The sequence below is a fragment of the Gorilla gorilla genome, chromosome 4, assembly GCF_029281585.2.
Source record: "Gorilla gorilla gorilla isolate KB3781 chromosome 4, NHGRI_mGorGor1-v2.1_pri, whole genome shotgun sequence".
Classification (NCBI taxonomy): Eukaryota; Metazoa; Chordata; class Mammalia; order Primates; family Hominidae; genus Gorilla; species Gorilla gorilla.
The window spans coordinates 54879137-54892047 of NC_073228.2; the positions used below are offsets into that span (position 1 = coordinate 54879137).

At 58.4% G+C, this 12911-nt stretch overlaps 1 protein-coding gene and 1 long non-coding RNA gene across 3 annotated transcripts; one reads left to right on the forward strand and one right to left on the reverse strand.

Annotated features, from left to right (window-relative positions):
* Window positions 1–832: 832 nt before the first annotated feature.
* Window positions 833–1430, reverse strand: LOC109027082 (uncharacterized). Its single transcript, XR_010133653.1, has 2 exons — window positions 1310–1430; window positions 833–1148 (listed from the first exon to the last, which is right to left on the reverse strand). It is a non-coding gene; the product is annotated as an uncharacterized lncRNA (long non-coding RNA).
* Window positions 1431–1744: 314 nt separating this feature from the next.
* LOC129533808 (TBC1 domain family member 3G-like) lies at window positions 1745–12700 on the forward strand. 2 transcript variants are annotated; one of them, XM_055388410.2, is made up of 15 exons: window positions 1745–1863; window positions 3304–3376; window positions 3539–3621; window positions 4908–4947; window positions 5430–5510; window positions 5954–6061; window positions 6392–6501; window positions 7754–7802; window positions 8328–8448; window positions 9162–9256; window positions 9641–9706; window positions 10170–10269; window positions 10640–10792; window positions 11774–12212; window positions 12256–12700. In XM_055388410.2, exons 2-15 carry the CDS (start codon window positions 3305–3307, stop codon window positions 12383–12385), a joined length of 1647 nt encoding a protein of 548 aa, XP_055244385.2. In that variant the 5' UTR covers window positions 1745–1863; window position 3304; the 3' UTR covers window positions 12386–12700. The 2 variants fall into 2 exon arrangements, with proteins under 2 accessions (XP_055244385.2, XP_055244384.2); XM_055388409.2 differs by having other exon boundaries at window positions 11774–12700.
* The last annotated feature ends 211 nt before the right edge of the window (window positions 12701–12911 follow it).

The following is a 12911-nucleotide window of genomic DNA, read 5'->3' on the forward strand; positions in this document are numbered from 1 at the left end:
ACTGTAAGTTCCCTGAACTGGGAGTCGATTAAACCTCTTTCCTTTATAAATTACCTAGGCTCAAGTATTTCTTTATAGCAGTGTGAAAACAAACTAATACCCCTTCCCTGAGGCGCCTTCTCCTTAGGCAACCTGCTGCCCCCATGCTCCTCCTCTGCCCCCTGTTCTTTCTTGTCCCCTCATGAGGCCCAAGTGATAAACAGGGCCAGCCCCAGCCCCAGCCCCAGCCCCAGCCCCAGCCCCAGCCCCAGCCCCAGCCCCATCCCCATCCTACTGCAGGCCTGTGTGGCTGCTGGAGAGGCCGTGTTCCTTTCCTCTCCCCGAGCCTGCCTGATACGCTTTCTGGATCCTGGAGGAAACTGACCCCCTATTCTCATACTGGTGCAACATCTTCCAAGACCTCAAAGCTGTACCATTTGAGCCGGTCTTTTTTCTTGTCTCCACTTGCTAGGGCTGTCATTGGGACAGTCCTAGAGGGTGGTGCCAATGGATGAATGGATGGATGGACAGGAGTCCAGGGATGATGTCCCTGTCTGTCCTGAACCGGGCCCTTCCTCCAATGAGAAGCCTTCCTGAGTGAGTATATACAGTCATCCCTTGGTATCCATGGAGGATTAGTTCTAGGGTCCCCGGGAATGCCAAAATCCATGGATGCTCAAGTCTCTGATATAATAACATGGCCTAGTATTTACGTATAAGCTATGCGCATCCTCCCGTATATGTTAGACCGTTACTAGATTATTTATGATATGTAATACAATGCAGATGCTGCATAAATGGTCGTGATACTGTATTCTTTAGGGAATGATGACAAGAACAAAGTCTGCACATGTTCAATACAAACATAACCGTCCAATTTATTTTCTGAATATTTTCCATCTGCTGTTGCTGAATCTACAGATGCAGAGCTCCTGGATACGAGAGCCAAGTGTGCTTTGAGAGTAGGGTGGGTGAGGTTGCTAATGAGTAGAGGGGAGCAGGTGTTGATCAGGAGGGCCCTGCACTGGGGCATCTGGACGTCCTGCCTCAGGACTTGAGACTCCAGTTGGATGGCACAGGTAGACTCAGCCCAGGTCAAAGCCGTCCCCTTGAAGTTTCATTTTATCCCAAGTTCTTTCTGGCCCCTGGAATTTGGCATCCCCTAGGCCCTGCGTGGAAGGACAGATGAACCAGGTTTTAGATAACATGTCTAGAAGAGTGAGCCCCTCCTGTGTGCCCGGCACTTTCCCCACAGGATCCTCTAGCTGAAATATCTAAGGGTCATGGAGAGAAATACCCAGTTAAAATATCAGAAATGAAAAAGCGATACCATTAGAGACACTAAAAAGAACATTAGGTAATAGTATTAGCTTTTGTATTCTGAGATCCAACAGCAGCAGTCACTTCCCTCCACCCCTATGTGTATCCCAGGACCACCCTGGGTCGGGAGGGCTGAGGTTAGGGAGCAGCCATGGATGCTCTGATGCTGGCCCTGGGCCTCGGGAGTGACAGTGATGAGGAACTGGGTGCACACATCAGTGGGGCAGCCGGGCCTGGCCAGAGAAGCAGCACACACGTGCACAGACGTGTTTACCCACATACACGTGTGCACGCATGTGCACAAACACATTGCAGTCAGGCATGTTGACGCCTCAGGCAGCGGAGGACCCTGACTCTGGGCGCTGCTGACCCGGGCAAGGCCCCATTGTGATGCGTGCCATGACCTCAGAATGTCACTGGTGCTTAGCACCTATCCGCTCTCTGGCCTGCCTCAGTGTTCTACAGCAGTTACACACAGGCAGTGGTATCTGTGAGCAGCTCTGTGGACTCAAAGGTTTTCTTCCTGAGAGGCATGACCCAGGCCAGCTGATTCATCAGAATCAGGTGAGCGTGACCTGCTCTCTTCCCTCCAGGCGGACTTGGGGACAGTGGCTACGGTGCGGGCGGTGTTGGCCTCTGTGGGGCAGCTACCGAGGAGGGTCATCCCTGAGCACTCACCAGGCGCCCGTTCTACACTGCCCGTGTAGACGATTGGCTCTTTCGTCTCCATGGTGGCTTCGTAGAGTGGGTGCTGTTCCCAAATGTCCCCATTCGACAGATGAGACGTCTGGGGTCAGAGAGGCAGTAACTGGCCTGGGAATCCGGACATGACCCTGAGTTTTGCTCTCAGCCCTGCCGTGTGCTGTGCTGGAATTCAGGCCTGAACCCTGTGACCTCCCTGCCCTAGATCCCAAATCTGCCCAGGTTTCCGATCCCGATGGGGCAGAGCTTGGTCCTGGCAGAGCCACTGCTATAGAGCCACTGGTATAGATCCACTGGCATAGATCCACTGACGGTCCTCAGAACACCTCTGTGCCCTAAGCTGGGTCCTGACGGTCGCTGTGGGCCCCACTGAACACACATGGTCCCTTGTCTGGGGGAGCCTGCTGCCCTTGGGCAGCTGTGGAAAATGAAGGAGCCCTGGAGGGCTGGCTGAGGGGAGACTATCTTCCCTTGTGTTCAAAGGGGTCCGGGCACTAGGGTTCTCCCCAGGTATTTCTTGCTCTGCGTGGTCCTCTTGAGGCCTCGCCCTCCTTTTGCCTCGAGTATTCCCAGGAGGGACGGTCCATCCAGGTGTTCTCCAGGACCAAGGACCCACTGTTCTTCCTCAGTGACCCAGGAAAATGAAGCCTCCTCCTGTTGGGACGGCTCAGAATGGTGGACTCCACAGTCCCTCCACGAGAGACATGGTTTCCATGCGTACAATAGATCTTTCTCATCCCCCAAACCGAACACCCTCCTGCTCAACAGGCGTTATTCCTAAAGTGGCTTCACTGTTCAGACTGAAGAGCCACAGTAGCCAAAGTGATGAGCGGAGTAGAACCGAGCAGTCGGGAGAGATCTTGTTCCCTGTAGGAAACTGGGCATCTCTGAGGCCCTGAGCATCCCAGGAGGCCGATTGCACAGAGACCTCTGGTCGCTGACCTCAGTCTGCCTCCACATCCCTGGAATAGCCCATCATGGGCCCTTCACCCTTGGCAGGTGGAAACCATTCAACCTGCTGGGGCCGGTGTGTCCCCATTTCATGGCATTGGGGGACAACAGGATTCTGTCTCGGTCCCACTGTACTCAAGTCCTTGGGAAGATGCCCACCCCTGCTTGGGACTTGAGACTCCAGAGACTCGAGCAGCTGTGGGCCACTGGGTCTGGCCCCTTTTTACCTGGGGGCGGCGGTGGAATGGGGGTTACGCAGCCAGCCAGCATCTGGGAGCCCGGCGAGAGCGGTTCAGGTGTTCTCCGAAGCCGCCGCGTACAGTGTAACCTTTAGACAACTTTGTCTCACAGGATGGACGTGGTAGAGGTCGCGGGTAGTTGCTGGGCACAAGAGCGAGAGGACATCATTATGGAATACGAAAAGGTACAAGTCGGTCTGCTTCTTGGAGGGAGGCCTCTTCCAGTGTGCCCTGGTCAAAGGGTCCTGGGCTCCCTAGGAGCACAGGGCAGGGACGGGTGGCCAATGCCCCCAGGCCCTTGCACCCTTTACCTTGGACCCCTCACCAAGGCTCCCTCTGGGCTACAGGGACACCGAGCTGGGCTGTCAGAGGACAACGGGCCTAAGGCTTTTGGAGGCTACAACAACGTCGATCATTTGGGGATTGTACAGTGAGTCCTCTGCACTCCCCTCACCCCTAAAGCACCTGTCTCAGCTCAGGGATGGGTTTGCTTTTAGAAAGGCCTTTCTGATGCAGGACATGTCTCACCAGGTCGGGTCAACCTCCTTTCCAGGGACAGAACTCCTCCCTGACTCCCCTGCAGGTCCAGCCCGAGGTTGTTGTTAGGCCAGAGGTGTGGGGCCCATCTAGGGAGCCGGTGGGAATGGAGACTGGGCTAGGTCAGGCCCCTGGGCGCTCAGCAGTTCTGTCGGCAAGTGAGCACAAGAGGAGCGGGGCAGCCTGAGGGTCTGGCCCTGTCTACTTGGAGACAACCCCGGTGAGATGCAAGGGTTATGGCCACAGGGTGAGGGGACGCCTGGCCCAGCTTCAGGGCTGTTGTCCAGCAGGTCTCTGAGGGCCCACCTGCCCCTGTTCTCCCCCATTCCCCTAGAGCTACAGCCCTCACTGTCCTGTGAGGGGAAAAGGCATGGTGATAATGGGGGCTGTAGCCCTAGGAGAATGGGGGAGAAGATGGGCAGGGCCCCGTTCTGGGCATCTCACGGTGAGGCCAGGGAGGCAGCAGGGCTTGCGGCTAAAGACCTGGGTCTGGTGCTGGGAAGGGATCTGGGGCCGGGCAAGAGGAGCCCAGCCAGGAGCCCATCCCTCAGGGATCACAGGATAGAGAGACAGAGGATCCCTGGGGAGGTAGGGTGGGAGGGAGCTGATGAGCCGTGCCACTTCTGAAATGGAGGGTGTGTGGCTCGGGTGCAGGGAGAGGCAGGTGGATGCTGGGAGGTCAGAACCTGCAAGGGCCTTGGGGCTGTCAAGTGGGGTGGGCCTCTGGTGCACCCAGAGTACACTGGGCAGGTCTCAGGGCAGGCTCCCTTGACCCTGGCGGGGTGATGTGGTCACTCCCTGAGGGAGTCCTGTCAGGGCCCGGTCGCCCACCCTGGGCGGCCCCCATCCCATCTCAGGGCTAACCTTTCTCAGCTCCAGCAGAAAGCACCACCTCGAGTCCAGGACGGGCAGCCCCATTGGGCAGCCTGACCGCCCCCCACGCCAGGGGCCCCAGTAATCCCGGCCAGGCTGTCCCTACACTCCTTCTTCTCCCAGATCCTGACCCCCCTGGGAGTCAGCCCCACAGGAAGGCCCTTGTCCTCCCTTCCCTGTGCCTTCTCCTGGGCTGAGCCCTGAGCTGGAAAGGGACAGAGCCAGTCCTTTCTGGGGGTCGGCACCCAGGCTGGGGCCGCTCCAGGCCCCGTGCAGTTCCTCAGCTCTGCCTGGGTTGCCTTACAGTGAGACGGAGCTGCCTCCTCTGACTGCGCGGGAGGTGAAGGTAAGAGCCTGATGCATGGAGGGGCTGGTCCAGGGACGTAGGGACTGGGCGGGTGGTCAGTGAGGTAGAGGAAGCAGCTGGCCTGAGCGGTGGCTGGTGAGGGCAACACGCTGTCACTGGGAGGGGCAGCAGTCCCTGCTGGACCTGACCCCAGGTTGCTGTTCACTTTGGCAGTTTGATAAAATTCCAAAAGGAGAACCACAGTCCTGGCTTGGGGGTGGCTGCGCGCTTGTGTCAGGACCCCACCTAGAGGCTGGGACCTAAGACTGGTGTGTCTGTGGCCTGAGGATGGTACATCCCGGGGTCCCAAAGCCAGCCCACTGGTGCTCATTTGCTCAAAGGCTCTCAGCCCTTGAGGTCTGCCCTTCCCTGGCTCCTTCCAGCTGGCTCCCACCAGGGCTCCAGAGCCCAATACCCAGCATCCGTGGGTGGCTCTGGGAAGCCTGGCAGCTCCGCTAACTCCAACATGCCTCATTTGACAGCAAATTCGGCGGGAGATCGGCCGAAAGAGCAAGTGGGTGGATATGCTGGGAGCCTGGGAGAAATACAAAAGCAGCAGGAAGGTAATGTGTGGAGGGAGGAAGCACTCTCTGCAGAGACAGGGGACAGGCACCCATGGCTGTGGCCTGGCACCGTCAGCCTCTCAGAGGGTGGGTGGCACACTGTCCTCGCCCAGAGGACTGCAGGCCTGGTTGCCAGATTTCCTGCCTATTCGTGCAAGCGTCACCTTGCTGGGAGGGAATCTGAATCTAGGGCTGGGACTACCCGGAGCTCAAGGCTAGGGATGCCCTGGTGACCTGAAGGAAGGAAAAGGTTCAGATCAGAGTTTCGACTCTGAGTGTCCATCCACTCTTTCAGTCCTGGGAAGGGAGACCCTGTCCCAGCTTGATCTCACCTCTACTGAGGAATCATGGGGCCAAAACCGACAATTTCCAGAATCCCCGGGCTCTGGTCCTCACTGGGGTCACCCCGTGGCCTGTGACACCAGATTGTTTTCTGCCGACAGCTCATAGATCGAGCGTACAAGGGAATGCCCATGAACATCCGGGGCCCGATGTGGTCAGTCCTCCTGAACATTGAGGAAATGAAGTTGAAAAACCCCGGAAGATACCAGGTACGCTCAGCCAGAGCACAACAAACAGGACAGGCCGTGTCAGGGGCCCAGGTCTCCAGCTGGAGGGAACGTCAAGACCACCCTGGGGAGCTGGGGGTGAAGGTCAGATGAACACCCTGGGCACAGACGGTGACACAGTCACCACAGACAAACTCAGCTCTGGTGACCCTCCCTGGCTTCAGTAACAAGCCAAAATGCAGCTTTCTGCAGAAGGAAACCTTCCTTCTGTCCTTCCTTCCCGAAGTGCTGACTGTGGGCTGACTGCCACTGGGGGCAGGGAGTCTTCCATCTGTCCTGAGACTGCTTCCTCCTCTTGGCCCTGCCCTACAGATCATGAAGGAGAAGGGCAAGAGGTCATCTGAGCACATCCAGCGCATCGACCGGGACATCAGCGGGACATTAAGGAAGCATATATTTTTCAAGGATCGATACGGAACCAAGTAAGCCTACGGGAGCCACAGGGTCCCAGCAGAGATGGGGTGAATGAGAGGGATGGGGGCTTCCCCGGAGCAGAAGCCAGGGTCACCCAGGAGGGATGACACAGCTGCCAAGAGCTCTCCCGGCCCAGGGAGCAGCCGGCACCATGAACCGAGCACCTCCCTGGTTCCAAGCCCTGGGCCAGACTGGAACATGTGGGGCCAGAACCCAGGAGGGTCCTGAGGAGATGGAAGGCAGCAAACAAAATCATGCACAATGGTGAAAGGTGCTCTCCCTGACTCATGGGGACCCATGGTAGGACCCACGGGAGGGTGGCAGGATAGAGGGCCCATGAGCCCCCCCAGGCAACAGTGACAGCACCAAATGCTGGGAGAATTAGGGGTCCTGGAAACTCTCATCCAGGTCTGCTGGGAACAGGACGTGGCACGGCCACGTTGGCAGCCAGTTGGGCAGTGGCTCACAAAGCTCGATGGACTTGAACCACACATCCCCAAAGTGTCACAGATATTGAACCCACTGATTTGGAAACTGCCATCCACATGAAACCTGCATGCCAGGTTCACTGCTTGACTCCTCGTCACTCACACACGGAGCCTTCGGGGACGGCCTTCAACACGGGAATGGGGAGAGCAAGGCTGGTCCTCCCTTCAAACGGAAGACCCAGTGAGAAAAGGGAACGAGCCGGTGATGCCCGCACGAACGTGGGTGGATCCTAGATGCATTTTGCTGAGGGACAGAAGCCAGACCCAATAAGCTACCACAGTAGGATTCCCATTCCTAGGCCATTCTGGAAAAGGCCAAACCACAGGGACATAGAAGCAGTCTGGGTGGCCAGGGGCTGATGGATCGGGGAGAGGCTGGGTACATAGGGGCCACCCTGGAGACTTGGAGGATGAAGGAGTCGCCCCAGGAGGGGCTGGCGCGGTGGCCGGGAGACTCTGCACATTGGTTCGGAACCGTGGAGGAACTGTACACCCACAGACTGAACTGGCGTGTGTGCAAACTGAAAAAAAAAGAAAAATCATTCAGAGTGAAAAGGATCAGGCAAGTCACTGTACAACTGGGCTATTTGCATGTCACAGATGTGGATTTTACTGAAACATTTCTTCAAGAGTCTCAGGCCCTGCAGAGCTCACTGCTTATCTGGTGAATCATCTGAACCTGAAATGGGATTTGCTGTTAGGCTTTATAGACAAAGTGAAATTAACAACATCTGCACAAAACAAACCAAAGCCCCCTTTCTCTGTTTCCTAGGCAGCGGGAACTGCTCCACATCCTGCTGGCGTATGAGGAGTATAACCAGGTGAGTATTCCCGGCAGTGAGGTTCCCGGGCCATATTTCCATATTGACAGGAGTGGGTGTCTGGTGGGGGTGTCGTTGCTTCTTTTAAAGTTAGTATTTGTGACCCACCAGGATATAGGAGGTAGGATGTCAGCTCACCGCTGGCATAAAACTCCAAGGAAGGGGGTGGTCTCAAGGGGTCAAGCTGAGACACAAAGGAGTCAGGGCCTGGACTCCTGGTGTCACCTGGGCCTGACCACCACTTCTCAGAACAAGAAATGACGCCCTCCTCCTGGGGCTGCCCCAAAGCCCAGGAGCTTGGCAGCATCGCACACAGGATGGTGCTATCAGCAGACATTTTGGACAAGGTGCTGAAGTGCCTGACGGACTTGGCTCTTGTCATGAAATGAATGCGCATCCTGAGGAAGCCTCTTTTTCAGAGGAAGCCTCTCCAGTCACCTCTGCCCTCTCCAATGACATGAGTCCTCCCAGGTGACCTCAGCTCTCTGAGGTGATGTCCTTCCATGGTGACTCTGGCTCTTGCAGGAGGTGGGCTACTGCAGGGACCTGAGCCACATCGCCGCCTTGTTCCTCCTCTATCTTCCTGAGGAGGATGCATTCTGGGCGCTGGTGCAGCTGCTGGCCAGTGAGAGGCACTCCCTGCAGGGTAAGTGAACAGCTGCCCCGGGGACCTCCTGCAGCCAGACCTGGGGATGGCCACCCTGGCCAGGTGATCACAGCTTTCAGCCAAGGCACCCTCCTTGTGTCGCCAGCTTGTTGGGAGACTTTAGGATGTCTCTGCTGAGGGTCCCACAGGAGTCCACGGCTGACCCCCAAAGCCCAAATCACACGCCTCTCATCCCCATCAGCAGAGGGCATCTCATCCTCCCCGTGGCCACCCTCTGTGTCCTGGAGCCACGCCCTCCGGCTCTGATTGTGTGCAGCTGACTCTCCCCTCCCTGAGAGTCCTCCTGCCCTCCAGCTGCCCGGGCTCCTGCTGCCATCGGTGCCCACGAATGGGCCGACCAAGCCCAGGTGGCAGCATCTCCCCATCCCCTGTTCCCTGGCCCGACCCAACTACCAGGAGGTGACCGGGAAGCCAAGCGCCCACCCAGTTCCGGCCGCCCTGTCGTGGCCTGAAAGTCAGGCTTGCCCTTTTTGCACCCTGGCCCAGGAGGCCTCCAGGGGAACCTCCAGCCAGGCTCCAGGGAATGTTCCCGCCCCACCTCCCCAGGGTAAAGGCCGCATGTTGAGGTCACCAGATGGGAGGGTGGGAGGCCTTGGGGTTTGGGGGCCTCTCCAGCTGCCCAGCTCTTGCAGCTGATGGCTCCACATCTTGGGGGAAGGCTCTGATTTCATGATGGGCTGGGGGCTTCTCAGGATTTCACAGCCCAAATGGCGGGACCGTCCAGGGGCTCCAAGACCAACAGGAGCATGAGGTAGCCACGTCACAACCGAAGACCATGGGGAATCAGGTGAGCTTATGGTCCCCTCAGCTCTTCCCAGAGGCCCTGCCTCCCGTGGGGCTGTAGGAGCAGGGGGGCTGGAGCCCCTCGTGGGGCTGGTGACTGGCTGAGTCCCAGCCAGGGCCTGACCTGGGACGTCGGGTTCTCCATGGGCTGGGAGTTGGTTTCCTTTCCTGCCCTGGAGGAGACAGAGGCACAGGGATGGGGGCCAAGCTCCCGCAGAGCAGGGCAAAGGGCAGTGTGTCCACCGGGAGTGTGGGAAGGTGACAGTGTTGTGGGGAGCTCTGGACACCGCCCAGTGTTCTGCACTAGGGGAAGGGTCTTCAGAGGCCCTGGAAGAGGGAGGTTTTTAGGGCAGCCCAGTGGCCTGAGCACCTCTGTTGCTTCCATCAGGACAAGAAAGATCTACGTGGGCAGCGTTCCCCGTTAGGCTGCCTCATCCGGCTATTGATTGACGGGGTAAGGAGGCATAGGGAGACCCTGGCTCAGGGACCCTCCTTGCCCTGCAGTGCCCTGCTTCCCCAGCCCGGGGGTCTGGCTCACTCCCAGCCCACAGGAGGCTCAGGCGGGTCCCCAAAGGACACACAAGCAAAACCCTCTGCCCAAGAGGGGTCATCCCAGGGCAATGGCTGGGGCTCAGGCCCAGCCTCATGGGCAGACTGGGCCAGGACCCCACTTGAGAGGGCTCAGGGAAGCCTCAAGCCCTGGGCAAGCCCCTCTCTCCAGGAGCCACATCCCCACTCAAATGAGTGCCCCCCATGAGGAGCTTCAAGACCTTGTCTGACCCAGCGTCCTGGAGGGCTCAGGCGACCCTCATGGGGAAGGTCACTGACTCCGGAGACTGAAGCCCCAGTGTGCGCAGCTCGAGCCACCAGCCCCAGCCTGGAAGGACCAGGTTCTTTCACACCTGCTGTCCCCACAGATCTCTCTCGGGCTCACCCTGCGCCTGTGGGACGTGTATCTGGTAGAAGGCGAACAGGCGTTGATGCCGATAACAAGAATCGCCTTTAAGGTTCAGCAGAGTAAGTCTACGTGTGCCCAGCGGGGCCTGGGGAGCCCTGGGGTCAGACCCCGACTGGCCCGAGGGCAGCTTCCTCACACTGTCCTCATGATCCTCTGTTCTGGCCCAGAGGGAGGTCTGGCCAGGTGGGCTGGGCAGGACACTGTGACACCGAGCCCATCCCCCACATGACCCAGATGAAAGTCGAGAGTGTGGTGAGCACTTCCCTGTCCGGATCGCCCCCCAGCCACAGTCTCCTGTGTATATCTGGACGCCTGGGGTGGCCACAAAAGGATCCGGCACCGCCCAGTAGGAGACTGAAGTGGCCACGGGGTATGAGCTGTGACCATTCCCAGGTAACGCCCCTGGCCTGATATCCACCCTGTCCCTAGAGCGCCTCACGAAGACGTCCAGCTGTGGCCTGTGGGAACGTTTTTGCCACCGGTTCGTTGATACCTGGGCCAGGGATGATGACGCCGTGCTCAAGCGTCTTAGGGCCTCTATGAAGAAAGTAACAAGAAAGCAGGGGGACCTGCGACCCCCAGGTGGGCTCCAGTGCCATGTCCCCTCCCATGTCACCCTCTGGGGTAGTCAATAGTAGGGGAGTGCCCGGGACCCGCAACCCTACTACCTGGGCCTTCCTCTTCACCTTTTCTTCCTCCTCTTCCTCCTGGACTCTAAGAAAGTACAGGAGGCCCACCGGTCCTCAGGCCAGGCGCTCAGTGCGTGTATACTGGACATGCTGTGCACGCAGGAGGGGGATGTGGGCAAGACCCTCCAACGAGCCCCCTCCCACTTTCCACGGTGTCTCCCTCTCCCCCTCGCAGGGCCCTCCAAGTTACTACAGGAGCCCAGACCCATTTATGGGAGACCCCGCCCCTCCCTGCAAGCACCCACAGCCTCAGAGAGCAGCAGAGGCCCCTCACTCCTGCACGCTCCTCCAAGGTTGCCAGGACAACAAGCCTTGAGCCAGGGAGACAAGGGAATCAGTGTCCCTGAGCCACAGAGCATTCAGGGAGAGGGCACAGGCGGGACCCCAGCCCCAGAGCCAGAGCCAAGAGTTCAGCCAGAAGTGGGAACGTTGAGTCCTGGCACGGACTGGGCAGCCCAGGAGGGCAGAGGGTGACCCGCATCCGGGCCCAATCACCCACTGCGGAGACAGGTCCCCACGTGAGGTGACAAGGGGCTGGGTGACATCCAAGGCCCCTCCCACCTGAGTTCTGACTGGGGGCCGTATCCCAGGCCCAACAGCCCTGGGACGAAGGTGTGTGGCAGGAAGCCCCCAGCCAGTCTGAACCCTGGGGGCAGTCCCAGGAGCCACCCGCCATGCCACGACAGATTCCCCACGCCAGGCAGCACGCACCCCTCCCTCTGGGATCAGCAGACTACAGGCGTGTCCTCAGTGTCAGTCCACGGGGGCCACACAGAGACCCCGAGGACTCCAGAGACGCAGGCAGGTGGGGCCCAGCCCGGAAAGGCCTGCGTGGGCTCACTGGAGATGCTGACCGCGTCTGTTTTCCTTTCAGCCAAAGCCGAGCAAGGGTCGTCGGCATCCAGGCCTGTGCCGGCTTCACGTGGCGGGAAGACCCTCTGCAAGGGGGACAGGCAGGCCCCTCCAGGCCCACCAGCCCGGTTCCCGCGGCCCATTTGGTCAGCTTCCCCGCCACGGGCACCTCGTTCTTCCACACCCTGTCCTGGTGGGGCTGTCCAGGAAGACACCTACCCTGTGGGCACTCAGGGTGTGCCCAGCCCGGCCCTGGCTCAGGGAGGACCTCAGGGTTCCTGGAGATTCCTGCAGTGGAACTCCATGCCCCGCCTCCCAATGGACCTGGACGTAGAGGGCCCTTGGTTCCGCCATTATGATTTCAGACAGAGCTGCTGGGTCCGTGCCATATCCCAGGAGGACCAGCTGGCCCCCTGCTGGCAGGCTGAACACCCTGCGGAGCGGGTGAGATCGGCTTTCGCTGCACTGAGCCACAACGTGGGCATGGACTTCCCGGCCCTGCAGTGCACCCAGCACTGATTCCAACCAGGGCGCCCCCTTCGGAGCTAGGGACGAACAGCAGTGTGCTCCCACCTCGGGGCCTTGCCTCTGCGGCCTCCACTTGGAAAGTTCTCAGTTCCCTCCAGGCTTCTAGAAGCATCTGGGCCAGGGCTCATGGCTGGATAATTTCCCTAGGCTTAACAACCCAAGCAAGCTTCGCATCTTCGTTTTATTTTTGGTTAAACTTATGAGAGTGTATTAAGACAGAGAGCAGCTCGAGAGACATTCAGAGATGGAACACACCAGACCCCAGATCACAAAGCCAACCATGCCCAGCCCCTCCCAACACCCCCAGCCCCACGACCATCGTTCTGAATTCTGACGACACCGTGAGCCTGCCTTTGTACTTTAAACTCATGGAAGGATAACCACCTTCACGTTTTGAAATAAATGTTTCCTGTTGAAATGATTTTAGATTTTAGACAGAAATATTGAAAAGGCACTATAGTGTCCTCCTATAACTTCCATCCAGCTGCCCCTAATAATGATGTTTTGCAGTCCCATGGCACATAAGAAATTTAGGCCGGGTGTGGTGGCTCACACCTGTAATCCCAGCAATTTGAGAGGTCGAGGTGGGAGGTTCAGGTTCACTTGAGTCTAGAAGTCTGAGACCAGCCTGG

Bases quoted from the DNA above. Each gene is read 5' to 3' on its own strand.
- LOC129533808 (XM_055388410.2), top strand. From the start codon at position 3,305: ATGGACGTGGTAGAGGTCGCGGGTAGTTGCTGGGCACAAGAGCGAGAG. The intron at 6,502-7,753 runs GTAAGCCTACGG...TCTGTTTCCTAG, and splicing joins AAGGATCGATACGGAACCAA to GCAGCGGGAACTGCTCCACA. The intron at 9,257-9,640 runs GTGAGCTTATGG...TGCTTCCATCAG, and splicing joins CGAAGACCATGGGGAATCAG to GACAAGAAAGATCTACGTGG.